The 17,217-nt window shown below is 38.3% G+C and overlaps 1 protein-coding gene across 13 annotated transcripts in view; it reads right to left on the bottom strand.

Annotated features, from left to right (window-relative positions):
* The window catches only part of AVL9 (AVL9 cell migration associated), a 92,052-nt gene that overhangs the window by 26,955 nt on the left and 47,880 nt on the right, over window positions 1–17,217 (bottom strand). For all 13 annotated transcript variants that reach the window (XR_010158419.1, XR_008536343.2, XR_010158418.1 and 10 more), the window contains exons 2-10: window positions 17,075–17,195; window positions 15,558–15,643; window positions 11,404–11,475; window positions 8,917–9,006; window positions 8,038–8,104; window positions 6,570–6,610; window positions 5,741–5,779; window positions 1,711–1,780; window positions 875–1,410 (exon numbers count right to left, since the gene is read on the bottom strand). Coding sequence is in view for 8 of the 13 variants with exons in the window: in XM_001162047.7 (XP_001162047.2) it covers window positions 875–1,410; window positions 1,711–1,780; window positions 5,741–5,779; window positions 6,570–6,610; window positions 8,038–8,104; window positions 8,917–9,006; window positions 11,404–11,475; window positions 15,558–15,643; window positions 17,075–17,195 (1,122 nt within the window). In the remaining 5 variants the exon portion in view is untranslated. The remainder of the gene's footprint in view (window positions 1–874; window positions 1,411–1,710; window positions 1,781–5,740; window positions 5,780–6,569; window positions 6,611–8,037; window positions 8,105–8,916; window positions 9,007–11,403; window positions 11,476–15,557; window positions 15,644–17,074; window positions 17,196–17,217) is intronic.

The following is a 17,217-nucleotide window of genomic DNA, read 5'->3' as shown; positions in this document are numbered from 1 at the left end:
ATTTAATAATTAATTGTACTTCACTTTATTGTGCTTTTAACATAATTATTTAAGTTTTATTCACTTTGTTGTGTTTTTAAAATAATTATTAAATTTTAAATAATAAACATTTATTATTTAAAAAATAATAGAGTCTCCCTCTGTCACCCAGTCTGGAGTACAGTGGTGTGATCACAGCTCACTTTAGCCTCAACCTCCAGGGCTCAACCGAGCCTCCTAATCTCAGCCTCCCAAGCAGCTGGGACCACAGGCACGAGTTACCACATCTGGCTAATCAAACTCCTGGCCTCAAGTGATCCTCCTGCCTCAGCCTCCCAAAGTTTTGGGATTATAGGCATGAGCTACTGTGCCCGGCCTAAAGTATTTTTAAATTAAGATATGTACATTAAAAAAAAGACATAATGCTACAGCGCACTTAATAGACTACAGTATAGTGTAAATATAACTTTTATATGCACTTGGAAACAAAAAAATTCCTGAGACTCGCTTTATCACAGTGTTCTGTAACTGAACCATAGTATCTCTGAGGTGTGCCTGTATTTATTGAGTGCAATCAAGGCTGTCTGGACTTCCTTAATTCTGTTTTTAAGGAGAAACCCGAATAATTAAAAATAGACCCAAGAGAGTGATTGTGCATATGACTCACATCTACTAAGTTTCAAAACATTTACCAATCAAAATCCCCTATATACTTCCCTATAGACTTATACTATGGTCACGGATGCCACAGTACTATGTATTTGGTATGTACTTTACAGTTTTCAAGGAAATTTTTCCACCTGAAAATGTGTTGAATACCAAAAGTTCAAAAGTTAAACTCCGAAAGGATTTTTCAAATTCTTTAAGGAATTCGATAAAAAATATTACACTTTACCTTTGTGAAGATGGCCAGGGGCATGCCATACTGATCCTCTTCCAAACCCGAAATGAGCCCTGGTATCAGGACTACCTGTCCCGTATTAGCTTGAGGTTGTACAGTAATTGGAAGACTCTCTGAGGGGACAGAGTCCTTTGGAAACAAATTTGTCTGGTCTGATCCCAGCTGTTCCCTTTCTTTCAAGTTGGGGTCCTCTAAGACACTAGGATCCAAAGTTTCCCAGTCACTTTCTGAAGAATCTGGAGATGGGCGAGATGGAGGTTTCAAATATTGATTGGTATCGTTGGGTTCCTGCCCTTTGCTGCTGTCTTCCACTTGGAACAAAGGCTCCTCAGTCTTCATGGCAGCATCTTCTCCATGGTTTCCTGCCATGACTTTCCTGATAGTTCCCAAGTTGGTATGTGAAACATCAGCAGTGGATGCAGAAACAAAATCATCTGCACATGGGTTACTTTCCTGAAGCCCACCATCTTCAGACATACTCTTCCGGGGTCTATACTGAGAACAGTCACTGAGACCATGTTCAATCATGCCTAAAATATGCAATATTAAAGAACAGCTTGGCTTATAATAATATGGAAGAACCTGAGAGCTATATATTAGTAGACTCTCCTATAAAATTTAATAAGCTATGCTTGTACACATTTTAATTAAAAACAAAAAGAACAGAAAGAAACCCAGACAAAAGAGAGAAACCTATTTCCAAAAGGAAGATGTCATATTAAAATAGAAAGGATAACCCTAACGAATTTATCTTTGAAACTTTATTTCTAAAAGTTTAGGTTCCAGTACAAGTTAAACAAAAGAAAGAGTAGATACTGCTGTTTTCTTACCTGGAAAAAGGGATAACACAGTCATCAGTGCACCCACCAATTTATTCACTGGAGAAATATAAAAAAGAACCTGGAATGGAGTCAATCAAAATCAAATTAGAAAACCCATGAAGACGTCCATAATGATAACAAATAAAAAAGAGGGAAAAATTCTTTATATAAGAATAACAGCTGGCCGGATGCAGTGGCTCATGCCTGTAATCCCAGCACTTTGGGAGGCCGGGGTGGGTGGATCATGAGGTCAGGAGATCGAGACCAGCCTGACCAACATGCTGAAACCCCGTCTCTACTAAAATACAAAAACTTAGCTGGGCATGGTGGCACACGCCTGTGGTCCCAGCTACTCGGGAGGCTGAGGCAGGAGAATCACTTGAACCCAGGAGGCAGAGTTGCAGTGAGCCAAGATGACACCACTGCACTCCAGCCTGGCTAGAGAGCGAGACTCTGTCTCATAAAAAGAAGAATAACAGCTGCTGGGCTTGGTGGCTGGCTCACACCTGTAATCCCAGCACTTTGGGAGGCCAAGGCGGGCAGATAATGAGGTCAGGAGATCGAGACCAGCCTGACCAACATGCTGAAACCCCGTCTCTACTAAAAGTACAAAAATTAGCCAGGCATGGTGGCACACACCTGTAATCCCAGCTACTCAGGAGGCTGAGGCAGGAGAATTGCTTGAACCCGGGAGGTGGAGGTTACAGTGAGCTGAGATTACGCCACTGCACTCCAGCCTGGGCGACAGAGCGAGACTCTGTCTCAAAAAAAAAAAAAAAAAAGTAACAGCTAATAAACATAGAAGTACTAACAGACAAATCACCATTTAGCATCCACCGTGATTTAGGTACAAATTACCAACAGATGCTAAAACTACTGTGAAACAACAGGATAGTCACAATGTCTGAAATTTATCATTCTACGGATTAGCTATTAAGGTGGCAACCACCACCTCAACCAAATGATCGAACTTCACATCACCAATACTACTAACTACAAATAGTTATGGGCCTCCTGATATTATGTCCTGACAGAGACACACCACTACCTGTGTAGGATTTTTGCTAAAAAGGTTTAATCTGAAACTAGCCACAAGAAAACAAACAAATCTCACCCTAGAACACTAGTCTTGATTATTTTTAAAATGCCAGTGTCACAAAATATAGAAAGAAAAGAACAAACAAAAAAAGAGACAAAGGTGGAATACCTTTTTGAAATAAAAGAGAGCTAGCAATGCAGTACATGATCCTTGACTGGATCCCAGACTGAAAACAACAATCAGGTCAGGTGTGGTGGTTCACACCTGTAATCCCAGCATTTTGGGAGATTGAGGCAGGAGGATCACTTGAGGCCAGGAGTTCAAGACCAGCCTGCGCAACACAGCGAGACCCTATCTCTATTCTTTAAAATAAAAAATTAAATAATAATAAAAAAAGAAAACATCAGCTACAAAGGACATTATCATATCTGGGGAAATTTGAAAATGGACTGTATGTCAGATTTCTCTTATTATCTCAATGTTAAATTTCCTGAATGTGAAAATGGTATTCCGATTATGTAGGAATATTTTCTTTTTCTTAAGAAATATATCCTGAAGTATTTATTTAGGAGTGAAGTACCATAATGTCTACAAATTACTTTCAAGGTATTATGATTCAGGGGAAAAAATGGACATATATAAAGGAATACAGACTGGGTGTGGTGGCTCATGCTGGTAATCCCAGCACTGTGGTCCCAGCTACTCAGGAAGCTGAGGTGGAAGAATTGCTTGAGCCTGGGAGTTAGAGGTTGCAGTGAGCCATGATCACACCGCTGCACTCTAGCCTGGGCAACAGAGCTATACCCTGTCTCAAAAAATAAAAAGGAATTCAAAGTGTTCTGTGGCTGGATAGTGATGATGGCTGCATAACATGAATGTACTTAATAGCACTGAATTGTACACCTTAAAATGGTTACGATGATAAATTGTATGTTATGTGTATTTTATCACAATTTTAGAAATTAAATAAAATTTTTTGAAACACCACACTAGTATGCTGGGTTCATTTTTTAAAAAAAAACTTTATCTTTTTTTCTGTTTGAAGGAATACTCATTCATTCATTCATTCATTCATTCATTTGCTTTGAGATGGAGTCTCGCTCTGTCACCCAGGCTAGAGTGCAGTGGTGTGATCTTGGCTCACTGCAACCTCTGCCTCCCTGGTTCAAGCAATTCTCCTGCCTCAGCCTCCTGAGTAGCTGGGACTACAGGCACCTGCCACCATGCCTGGCTAATTTTTGTATTTTTAGTAGAGATGGGGTTTCACCATGTTGGCCAGGCTGTTCTCAAACTCCTGACCTCAAGTGATCACCCACCTTAGCCTCCCAAAGTGCTGAGATTACAGGCGTGAGCCACTGTGCCCAGCCTGAAGGAATATATATTTCTTATAGAAAAATAGGATACAGAAAAATATTCCCTTAAAAAAAAATAACCTATGTTCTCACCAAACTAGGTTGATATCTTTACTTCCAGTCCCTTTTCAATTAATATACATTCATTTATAAAATGGGATCATAGGCTTGACTTGTTGTAGACCAACTTTTCTCACTTAACATGCCATGAAAATCTTTAAAACAATAAAAACATCTTAGTATCTTTTTTATTGTCTGAAATTCTATACAACATACAAGATAAACTAATAGTTACTCACTTATAATTTATTATTCTGTGATAGACTCTCTTAGAGCTTTGTGTCCAATTCAGATTAATTTTGGAAAATAGATCTCTAACAGAATTACTGGGTCAAAGGAATATTTTTAAGGTAATGAACTAAAGTGGATATTGTGCATGGTCGACTCCCCAACATTCTTTCAACCCCGACTCCACTAGGCACAGTAATACGGTATATAAAACTGGCCCAGATCCAAGGATGGCTCCTGATTAGTCTAAACCAAAGGCTGGTGAACTTTTTCTCTAAAAGGTCAGATAAATATTTTTGCTTTGCGGGCCATATGGTCTGTCACAACTACTCGACTCTGCCACTACAGTGTGAAAGCAGCCATAAACAGCAAGTAAATAAATGAGTCTGATTTCCAATAAAATTTTATGTATAACAATAGGTAGTAGGTCAGATTTGGCCTTGGGACTAAGCCAATCATGGCAAACCCATCCCTTTGTATTAGGGAGTGGTCAGGAACCCAAGTTTAAGCCAATCAGGGCAAACATGTATTTGGCCACAGGAGTAGCCATGTGTGTGGCCTGTAATAGGCCCAAACAAATTGAAGGAAATAATTATTGCTTTTTTAATTGTTATTTTTTGAGACAGTGGCTCTGTTTGCAGGCTGGAGTGTAGTGGCACGATCTCAGCTCACTGTATTCTCCACCTCCCAGGCTCAAGCCATCCTCTTACCTCAGCCTCCCAAGTAGCTGGGACTACAGGCACATGCCACCACACCCAGCTAATTTTTGTATTTTTTGTAGAGATGGGGTTTCTTTCACCATGTTGCCCAGGCTGGTCTCAAACTCCTGAGCGCAAGTGATCCTCCTGCTTCAGCCTCCCAAAGTGCTAGGATTACAGGTGTGAGCCACCGTGCCCGGCCAAGAATTCTTATTAGATTGTTTAGGAGGAGGTATTATTTCTGCCAGCAGTTATGACTGAGGAAGCAAATAACCCAATTACTGTCAGCAGTTCCCTATACTACCAGGGAAACTAGGCCCTGGAACAAGCTAGCACTGTGCACTGTAGAGCAAAGAGATGGAAAAAACCTAGGCACTTAATTACACTATGGAGCCACTGAGTCAAATCCTGAAATCTAAAGTGAGCCAGTATGTCCTTTTTATTTAAGTCAGCTTAAAATTGAGTTGTATGTTACCTACAGAAAAGCTGCATGAATTTATATTTTTATGGCAGAGAACAAGAAAATGTGCTTCAGCTCACCACAATGATAGGCAAAAAGTATCTTAATACTTTATCATTAGTTTCAATTTTATGAAATAATGTAAAAAAAAGTGAATAAAAGTTAAATACTCCATCTTTCCTTTCATCCCTTAGGATCGTACCTTTTTTTCAAGAAGAATTAGCTTAAATAGGATTAAGACCTGCAAAAGGAAAAAAAAATGTTGTATTGAAATGAGAGACTCACGCCTATAATTCATCTTTTCCCCTCCTAAAACATAACCATAATCAGTAATACTAAATACAGCACTTTAAAAAGTACGTGAAAAATTATGAACTTATACTGAGAAGTTAAATATTACCTGTGTACTCTTAAATGTGAGAATCACTTAAATCTCTAACTGAAATTATTTTTTCTTGAAGGGGTGGTACCATTTTTGCTTGAAGTATCTGTAAGCTCTTTAAAGGAGACCCTGCTCTTTAAATAAATACTTTATTTCTGGATGTCCAGAGTGTTCACATAGCAGGTGCTCAGTAAATGTTTGTTAAATAAATAATCAATGTGTTTATATCCTAGTCAACATCTGCTTTAATAATAAAGATCAGAAGGTATAAGTACATATAGATGTTTTATTGAAAAATGCTCCATTCTCAGGGCAACATATAAAATATTCTGCAAGATCAAAACATGTTTCTTTCCACTCTAATCTCATGATCGATGAAATTGCAAAAACAATAGAAAAAATTACCCTATCCTGCAAAGAAGTAAACAGTATTTGTGCTCTTTTAAATTTCTACAATACAAGCACTACCAACACTTTTAATTTTGTATAGTTATAAGGCCAAGTACATCTTAGAAGAACTAAAGCATGGTATGCCACAATCTGCATTCAATTTAGCACACTGAATTTGGCAGTTAAATGAGCACACTAAGAACAGTGTTGGCCATTTTAGTACTGTACATCATAAATTTATTTAAATAAGGTACCATACCTTGTGTCGAAAATGAAGGACAAGATCTCGAGGTGACAGACCTACAATGTTAACAAAAAAGCTCAAGTGTGACTACAATGTAATGTTTTTGCTGCAGAAAGGTTATTTTCCCCTTAACAGAAAGAAAGGTTAAAAAAAAAAGTAGGAATATGCAAATATCCAAATATTTCTGTAATGTTTGATTAGGTACACATATACTCAGAAACAGTGCTGTTCAGTACAACTTTCTGCAAGGATGAAAATATTTTAAACCTGTCTTGTCCAATACAGTAGCCAATACAGAGCAATTGAAATGTGGCATGTGTGACTGAGACAAACTGACTTAAGTTTTATTAAAATTTTATTAATTTTAATCTAAATGTAGACAGCTATAGGTGGCTAGTAGCTACTGTTTTGGACAGTGCAGGTTTAACACATTTCCCCATTCTATAAACATAAACTACACAAGTTTAGAAATGATATAGCTTATATTATAGTGGCAATCAATGATTAAACAAGGTTTTTGGTCATGGCACTTCATATGTTATTATTTCTGAGACACAGTCTATCACCTGCCTGAAACAACACAGTACAAGAGAAAATAATTTAGACAAAAATATGTTCTCAGAATAGGACCTCATATTATGCAGAATAATAGTTTACATTACACAGAGGATTGCAATCATAAACTACCACAATTGGCAACTGCATGCTGAAATTGGAATTGAGTGAGCATAAACCACTATGTGATTAAAAAGTTTTAATCACAAAATGGATATTTATTGAGTTGCCCATTGAATATTTTGGCTACCAGTGGATATTCTGGGTTGTCAAGATAGTATAAATTAAACAAAAATCTCTAACCTGAAGAATCTTATAAAAGAGCTGAGCAGCTTTCTATCTTGCTTCATCTGTTATGATAGGGAATTAAGCTGGTCAGCATTAACGCAAAGAAAAGAAAAAACAATAAAAAACTTCCATTACTATCCTAAAAGGTAGAAATTCCAGCCTGGGCACCATAGGGACACCTTGTCTCTACAAAAAAAACCCAAAACAAACAAACAAAAAATACCAACTAGCTGGGAGTGATGGCATGCACCTGTGGTCCCAGCTACTCAGGAGGCTGTGGCAGGAGAATTGCTTGAGCCCAGGAGGTCAAGGCTGCAGTGAGCCATGATCACACCACTGCACTCCAGCCTGGGTGAGAAAATGCTATCCATTTTCGATGATAATTGAGGTAGTTTGTCTCAAAAAAAAAAAAGGCAGAAATTCATCTTGTACGTTAATAGTTGTAAACCTGGTATGTTCTAATACTCTTCTCAGTATAAACACTGGCTAAGAAGATATTTAAGGAAGAAACAGCATCAAATGTTGAAGAATTTAGATCCCATATAGAGATGTAATTCTAATCAAAATTTTACACGCAACTCAGTTTGCTAAACAAATAGAAATGAGGGGATCTCTTTTAACTTGTAAGTCAGTTACTTACCAAGATATACTTGGGATCCTTCTAATGAAGCACCTCCCAAGGAACTATTCATATGTTCATAAAGCTCCTATAAAATATAGATTGAATTTAGCACATTTTACTATCACTTTAGATCTGAATTAGAAATATATTGATCAGAAAAAAGCTGATTCCTTAATTGAGGTAGTTTGTTCTGCTAGGCGCTAAATTTAAAAACAATCAAGCCTCTCTGCAACCTTGCCAGTTCTCATTTCTTCTCTTCTGGATATGAGCAGTATCAGAAGAGATGTGGGCAGTGAGTATGAAAAGCTACTCAGGGTATTCCTTTCTCCCTCTACATTTTAGAGCGTGATTCATTCACATAGCGGTATGAATTCCTAGTATAAATCCCCTCTGCTCCCTTGCTAAGTCCCTAGATGTCCTATTCCCACCAGAATCCAAGAGAGATCCATATTCTTTACATGAATGGCAGCACTGAGGAAAACATGCTGTCCATTTTCAATAAAATAATCATGTGGTTTTTCTGATCTATGTATTGGGAACTAGGAACCAGAAACCTAATATATAAAAATACTGTGCAGTTTATTAATAAGATAAGCAAATTTACAGAAGCAATGCCATAGCAAAAGGGCTATTATCCACTAAGAGAAACATTACTGTTAGTTATAGTTATTTGTAGTCATTATTTCCTAAAAAAAAAAAAAAAAAAAAAAAAAAAGTTTGGTTAAATTTAGTATTTGGGCAGATTCCTAGTCTTTCAATGTTTTAATGCAAATGTGTTTTCACATTAGAATGTCTTTCTTAAGGTAATAATTATCCTTCACAGTATTACTGACAATATTTACTTGATTCATGAGTCTATCTTCAGCCAAACACATCTATAGAGGGGTATAAAGTTACCTTTAGAATAGAAATTTGGGAAAAATCCTTCTCTTCAAAATATGCATGTGTAATGAGTTGAAGTTTTGCTTGAAGTAAACCATACAGAGGCTTAAAGGAAAAAAGAGAAATTACCATTGATTAATAATTAGTTGATAACAGTAAAATTGGTTGATAATAGTAAAACAAACAGAACCCCACAACTTTTTAATTTGGAGAAAAAAGTTAGTAACTATCAACTTTAGTGCGTATTATTCGTAGTTGAAAGCCGTGAAGTCATCTGTTCTTTGGCTACAAGTGAAAAGTACCTGAAACACTGAGTACAGTGCTTAAGAGTGTGGGCTCAGACTTGCTGGGCCTGGCTCCATCACTCAGCTCTGGGAATTTAACCTCTCCACCTCTGCTTGCTGATCTGAACATGGGCATATGAAAATAGTACATCTTACTTGACTGTTTTAAGGATTAAATAACAGGTAAAAGCACTTGGTAAAAAGTATCTGACACACAGAAAGTATCCAAACATTAGTGATTACTATTATATGATTTAAAACATATTCTAATTCTGCACACTTTTTTGCTGGCCTGTAGCGACATTTAATCATCCTTATAACAGCTTGTTTTTATATCTATTTGAACATTCATGATTACATTTTTTGTCCTCTGTGGAAGCTCACAACAACTAGTTTGTGTCCTTTATCATAATATTATATATTTGAGCAAAGTTATCCCTTAATGCTTATTTCTCTATTTAGAATCTTCTACCATTTTCATCTTTTTATTTGTAATGTTCTTTTCTAGATGTTTTCTCATTTCTATGTCCATTTCAGGATGTAATGACCAATGATGTATATATCTAATTAATTAAAAACAAGTAATACTGGAAGAGTCTCTTTCCCAGTATCCCTGTTAACATATCATGATTCCCATCAAAGTATAAAATCATTTATTTTTATACATAGACTTCAATACATAGACCAGAAAAACCACAACCAGACCTTTCTGAGTAAGCTACCCTCTTCCCATCCCTTGTGTCTGCTTTAGAGACAGATAAAACTCGATTTTTTTACCCCAATTTTATCACTTCGTAGTTACATGTCTGTGAGAATTACACATTTTTTCTCTGAGATATGCCTTTATTTATAAAATGAGAACAGTAAATATGTCTCAATATTGTTATAAGGATGGAAATGACAATTACATATAAAAAGTGTCTGGTACAGAATTAATGCCTGATATATAGGCACTCAATAAATGGCATCTATTATTATTGTAATCGTCCTTTGAAGAATGATTACTCAGGAAGCCTCTTAACATGTTGCACTTCCTTTAATATCTGGTACTCTTACTCTTCTGTCATCTGGTCCAGTATAAAAAAGCTATTCACTCATGTATATTTTTCAGGCTACTCTTCTCAAAGGTGTGTACAGGAATCAGATGAATAATCGATCAATTTTCTGACATTGGAGTCTTTTATAATAGCCATTCCTTTTCTTTTTTCTTTTTTTTTTTTTTCTTTTTTTTTTTGAGACGGAGTCTCCCTCTGTCACCCAGGCCGGAGTGCAGTGGCTGATCTCTGCTCACTGCAACCTCCACCTCCTGGGTTCAAGTGATTCTCCTGCCTCAGCCTCCTGAATAGCTGGGATTAGAGGGGTGCACCACCGTGCCTGGCTAATTTTTTTATTTTTATTTTTAGTAGAGACAGGGTTTCAGCATGTTGGTCAGGCTGGTCTCAAACTCCTGACCTCATGATCCGCCCACCTCGGCCTTCCAAAGTGCTGGTATTACAGGCGTGAGCCACCATGCCCGGCCACAGCCATTCCTTTTCTAGGAGACTATTCTTGCCTTATGTATAAAATTACTTCTTGGAAGAAATATTCTCATCCTCAAAATTTTATTTTGGATGAAATAAGATTTTGGATGGGCACGATGGCTCACTCCTGCAATCCCAGCACTTTGGAAGGCTGAGGCGGGTGGGTTGCTTGAGCTCAGGAGTTTGAGACCAGCCTAGGCAACATGGTAAAACCTCGTCTCTACCAAAAATACAAAAATATTAGCCAGGCATGGTAGTGCATGCCTGTGGTCCCAGCCACTCAGGAGGCTGAGGTGGGAGGATTGCTTGAGCCTAGGAGGCAGAGGTTGCAGTAAGCCAAGGTCATGCCACCACACTCCAGCCTGGGCAACAGAGTGAGACTCTGTCTCAAAAAAAAAATTATATATAATTTTTTTTTTTGGACAAAACCAAAATGGATAAATGAAATATATCAGCTACCTCATTTTGTTTATGTGTCAACTTACTTTCCAATAGCTATAAGATCTCCTTTCTCTTACCAAGTCTTGGGTAGAGGTGCAAATGAAAACTGCTGAAAGGGAAAGAGAATGAGGAGATGCTAGGGCATAAATAATTTTAATATGTCATTTAAATCTCTTCTTATTCTAATAGTGCCTTATCCTTAAAGAAAGATCTGCCATGAATGTTTAACATAATGAACAAGTTACTTCGTCTCTTACCAGCTTGCTTAGAACACAGACACTTTTCTGAACAGTCTCTCTGGTGATATCTGCTTGCCTTACTTTCAGTGCCTATTATGAACAAAGAGCAATTTATCAGAAATATTTCATAGCAATATTTCAAAAATATTTTTTCAACATAAAAATAGCAATTATATATAAGAAATTTCTTACATTCAGTTAAATTCAAAAAGTTTTTTATTAAGACTCTCAGGAAATACTGAACAAATAAATGTCAGTTTGGGCCTATGTGCCAGAATCTGTGGGAGGCACTGGGAATATAATAGTGAATGGACAATCCCGAATCTCAAGGAATTTATAATCTCATGGAGAATACTTTATGTATAAGTCACCAGGCCCAAATCAGCCATTCAATGCAAATCAATCACTGTTGATTCTGGTTATAAATGGACAATCCTTTCAGAGACCATTGTTTCTGGTGAGAAGGGGCTAGTTTAAGAGACGACAAAAGGCCAAGAGCAATGGCTCACGCCTGTAATCTCAGCATTTTGGGAGGCTGAGGTGGGTGGGTCACCTGAGGCCAGGAGTTTGAGACCAGCCTGGCCAACATGGTGAAACCCCATCTCTACTAAAAATACAGAAATCAGCCAGGTGTGGTGGCACAAGCCTGTAATCCCAGCTACTTGGAAAGCCGAGGCAAGAGAATTGCTTGAACCCGGGAGGCAGAGGTTGCAGTGAGCTGAGATCACGCCACTGCACTCCAGCCTGGGCCAAAGAGTGAGACTCCGTCTCAAAAAAAAAAAAAAAAAAAAAAAAAACAAAGAAAAGAAAAAAGAGATGACAAAAACAGACAGCTTGTTCTCCAGAGATGGAAGAACTGCCAGCAATTTTGTTAAGTTAGTTGTTCCATGTTGCCTGGACACTTGTATTGGCGCCCAGCACCAAACACAAGCACATAACTTATTTCTCAGTGATTGTGACGATGACTATGTGAGATTTCTACAGTCCTCTACTAGTAGAGAGCAAATCTTCATTTGATTAACCTCAGGCAAGGCTGTGAGGGAAGTAAGAAAGACTTCCTCCTCTAGTGTACTGCCTGACACCTTGGATCTGTCCTGAGGACCAAGGGGCCCCCATGTTTTCAACTGATGACTGATGAACAGACTTTAAATTAGCTGTGGAGTAGAATCCTTCCTCCTGATTGGATTCATCCACTGTCTTATCTTCATTCGAAAGGAGTTGAAGTCTTTCTTCCAGGCTCAAGGTCCCTCCAATAATTGGTTTATCTGTCTGCTTCTATTGCCTATTATCTATTGAGAAGGACAGCAATCACTGGGAAAATGGGCAACTCTAATGTACTCCTGAGTGGGTCAGAACCAGGGAGTGGGGAGACAGGCAGTATTTAAAGGCTATACAGAGCACGAGGGCTGTTAAACAGCACTGAGGGATAAGACCCACTTGGTAGAAATAATTTTACTAGTGCTTACATGACATACGGGTAATAAAAGGTATTAAAAGGAACAGATTTCCAAGAACGGGCAGCAGCTCAATTCATCTCACATATAAGTATGTAAAGGTAATAGTGTAACAGTGAAGTAGCAAAAGAACATAAATAACTCCATTTTTTAGGCAGCGTTTCCCTATTTGTGCACATAGGCAAGGATAATTTTAGAGCACTAAGATAATATGCAAAAATGGCAATCATGCAGGTTTTAAAACCAACTCTGGGATTTAAAAAGTATGTAAACAACTAACTATGTTTTGTTAAAGATTTATAGGAGCATTGTGGCCTGACCAATGACAAAGAAGTATCCAAATTCCTTGGACCCTCACTGGTACCCAGATGTCTGTGTGTCACCTCTTGATACCAACTTCCTCTTCTTCCCCATATCCCTCTCCCATAAAAATCCTCCAGCCAGACTGAAAAATTTAAGATGCTACTTTAGAATGCTAGCTCACCATCTAGCTGGCTTTCCAAATAAATCTGCTTTTCCTCCCAGCAACTCTCTTCTCTCCTGTCTTTTGAGCAGCATGCAGCCAAACCTGGGTTCGATTACAATAGTATATGAAAACATCAACTGCTCAAAGCTGTCAGGCAAACTCTTACTCTCAGGTTTCTTTTATCTTTTTATTTTTTATTTTTTTAATTTTTTTGAGGAAGTCTCGCTCTGCTGCCAGGCTGGAGTGCAGTGGCGCCATCTCGGCTCACTGCAGCCTCCGCCCTCCTGGGTTCAAGCAGTTCTCCTGCCTCAGCCTCCCGAGTAGCTGGGACTACAGGCGTGCGCTGCCACACCTGGCTAATTTTTTTATATTTTTAGTAGAGATGGGGTTTCACTATGTTAGCCAGGATGGTCTTGATCTCCTAACTTCGTGATCCGCCCGCCTTGGCCTCCCAAAGTGCTGGGATTACAGGTGTGAGCCACCGGGGTCCAGCCTCTTTTATCTTTATTTTCTCAGCTTCATTGAGGTATAATTGACAAAAATTGTATACATTTAAGGTGTATGTTATTATTTGACATAATATCTTTAGCTTTAGATTCAGTTATTCATGACATAACATGGGTGTTCCAGGTTCCAGGCCCTGTGCTTAGAGGGTTACTTCATGGTAGTTACCTACTTTGGGTATCCTGGAATTTACACCCATGGTTTACATTTAAGTGGGTCAGGGGAAAAAGAGACACACAGTCTATGAGTCTAGGTGATGGGTACACAGGTACTCAAGGTACTACGTTTTAAATTTACCTGCATATTTGAAATTTCCTTCATAACAAGTTAGAAAAAGATTTACTAATTATTCACCCGAGGAAGCTTTTAAAACTTTTAATTGTCCAGGCTCAAATCCCAGCGATTCTAATTCAGTCACTAGGAGGAAAAGCTAGGTACAGATATTAAAAAAAAAAAAAAAAAAGTCTCCAGGTAATTCTAGTTAAAAATCATTGTTTTAGAGCAGTGGTTGTCAATCTTGACTAGGCAGAAAAATCACCTGGGGAGCTTTTAAAACATTCCCACCTCCCATGTCTAGATCATTAAATCAGAATCTTTTGGGGCAGGGGCAGACCCACTCATCCTAGCTTTTAAAGCTCTCCAGGTGATTGCAATGTGCAGCTGAGACTGAGAACCACTCACTACTTTAGAGTATTAATGACCTTTTGAGAGGAAAGAGCTTTTTACTCATCAAGATTATCCCCACCACAAAAAAAAAACAGTGCTACACATAAGCAAACCATGAAAGGTGGGGCCACCATCTTGGCTTATTTGAATTTATCAATTAGAGCTATTATAGTAAGTCAGGCATTAAGCTAGCAGGTAGTTTAAGAATAATCAAGGCTGGGCGCAGTGGCTCATGCCTGCAGAGGCTGAGATGGGCAGATCACTTGAGCTCAGGAGTTCGAGACCAACCTGGGCATCATGGTGAAACCTTGTCTCCATAAAAAAATACAAAAATTAGCTGGGTGTGGTGGCACACACCTGTATCCCAGCTACTTGGGAGTCTGAGATGGGAGGAGGGCTTGAGCTCAGAGTCAAGGCTGCAGTGAGCCAAGATTGTGCCACTGCACTCCAGCCTAGGCAACAGAGTGAGACTCTTCCCCACAAAAAAAAAAAAAGAAATCTTAGAGATAATTAGGACAGCTTATGAGTAGTTGGGAGCCCCTCTAAGCACGTCCCACTACTTCTGAAATGCTGCTTAAAAAAAAAAGCAAGGCACAGTGGTGCACACCTGTAGTCCCAGCTACTCAGCAGGCTGAGGCAGGAGGATCCCTTGAGTCTAGGAGTTCAAAACCAGCCTGGGCAAAATAGCAAGGCCCTGTCTTTAAAAAAATTTAAAAACTAAAAAACACACAAGCATTACCACTCAATTTTTCTAAGTTATATGCCAAACACTAGAAACAGAAAATTCAAAGACATCTTGAAATGTAAATACAGTATTTAAAAGACAAATAGATAATTTATGTATCACTATCTAAAAGCAATGTACAAAATACTGTGATACAAATATAAGCATAGCCACCAATGTCAACTTAATAAAATGTTTCTGTGAATAAACTGGCACTATTGAAAAAACAGCTACAAATTGTATACAAAAATCTAAAACAACATTACAGGCACCACTGAAAAATAAAGACTGTGTTTCTTTAAGTGTCCAACATCTAAGAAGGGACTTTGGAATTGTTTTTCACTATTAACTATCGTACCTTGGCTTCAATTTGTCGATAGCAAGAGATACCAAATACTGTGGCTCCATTTCCATTTCTGGGTGGCAAGTGAAAAAACACAGTATCTAAGAGATACATAGAAAAATGTAAATAGTGAGGTGAATTAACCTTATTAATAAGTAGTATAATCTGAAGCTATCATAATGCAGTCATTAACACAAAAATGATGATAAAACAAGGAATCCAAATCATACTTATTTGTAGCACCACAACCAATGGTTTCCTAGAATTTTTCTCATTGCTTTATGGTAAATACTCATCACAAAAAGCCCAAGAGACTGAATTATAACAGGTCAAACTGAGACTACAATTACAGAAAATACTTAAATCTTTAGGGAATCGTTCTAGATGAAAAGAAAGTAGACAGTCATAAAAGCCAACAGCAACACACGAACCTTGAATGAATACAAGAAATTTGGGGGACAACTGAGAAAATTTGAACACAGATTGGATGTTAGATAGTATTATGAAATTACTGTTACATCTCTTAGCTGTGATAATGGTACTGGAAGTTACACTGGGGAATGATCTCATTCTCAGATCTTAAGTATTTAAAGTGTCACAATGTTTGCAACTGACTTTCAGATAGATAGTACAGACAAAATTATACACATACACAAATATAAAGAAAATCTGTAGAACATTTGCTATAATCTTAATTCACATGTTTGTAGCAGTCCTTTTGCTGGGCATGGTGGCAGAGCCAGGCATAGTGGCTCACGTCTATAACCACAGCTACTGGGAAGGCTGGGGTAGGAGAACTGCTTGAGCTCAGGAGCTCAGGAGTTTGAGACCAGCCTGGGCAACAGGGCAACATAGTGAGATTCCGTCTCCAAAAAAAAAAGAAAGAAAGAAAGAAAGAAAATCAATAGCAACAATAACAACAAAAACATTTTTGTAGAGCATCAAATACCATAGTAAAATACAGTCCTTCATTAAGTCAGGCAAAGTACTCAGTTATAGGGTGGTAGGAGATTCGGTAAGAACTTCACAGCCCTGCTTTCTTTGAGGGTGTTAACATGCTCCGCATGCAAGCAAGCAACCTTGCAAGCAGAGTACTTGTGACAGCAATGGTTCCAGAGGCACAAAAACAATCTCAGCTGTTTCTAAGGTGCGCACTGGAGTGATAACCTAGTACTGCAAGTATGCAGCTAGAGTCCCAAGCAATGTACAGCTGGTGCTGGTAAGCCCCCTGATTTGCCTCTGAGGAGTATGAAGTATAGATGTAGGAAGTGCTTCCAGTGGTGGCTGTCCTGCTCTGGCTAATCACTTGGCAGAAGCGTGGCCAAGGTTCACCAGCCACAGCCAATGTAAGCCTGGCACTCCTTTAGAGGTGCTCTAGTGAATGACTAGTTATCTCCAAACAAGCATGTAAATATTTTATAAATAGTTCTAACAGGCTGAAGGCCTTTAATTTCTAAGTATTTAGAACCTAAGATATCTTGGCAAATTTTTTCAAAAATGGCACCTAACTGCTTCACTGTCTTGTTACATACCTTCCTGGTAGTTGTGTGCGCCATCTGGTAAGGCAAGGAAGGGTAAATACTTCCATTCTTCAGGTAAAGTGTGGCTGTCATGTCCATCTCCTGGAATCAGGGGCGGGTAAGAGAATTCAACCTAAAATAGTAAGGAATGTTAG

Source organism: Pan troglodytes, chromosome 6, assembly GCF_028858775.2.
Source record: "Pan troglodytes isolate AG18354 chromosome 6, NHGRI_mPanTro3-v2.0_pri, whole genome shotgun sequence".
In the NCBI taxonomy this organism is placed as follows: domain Eukaryota; kingdom Metazoa; phylum Chordata; class Mammalia; order Primates; family Hominidae; genus Pan; species Pan troglodytes.
This window is presented reverse-complemented; position numbering and strand designations above follow the sequence as displayed.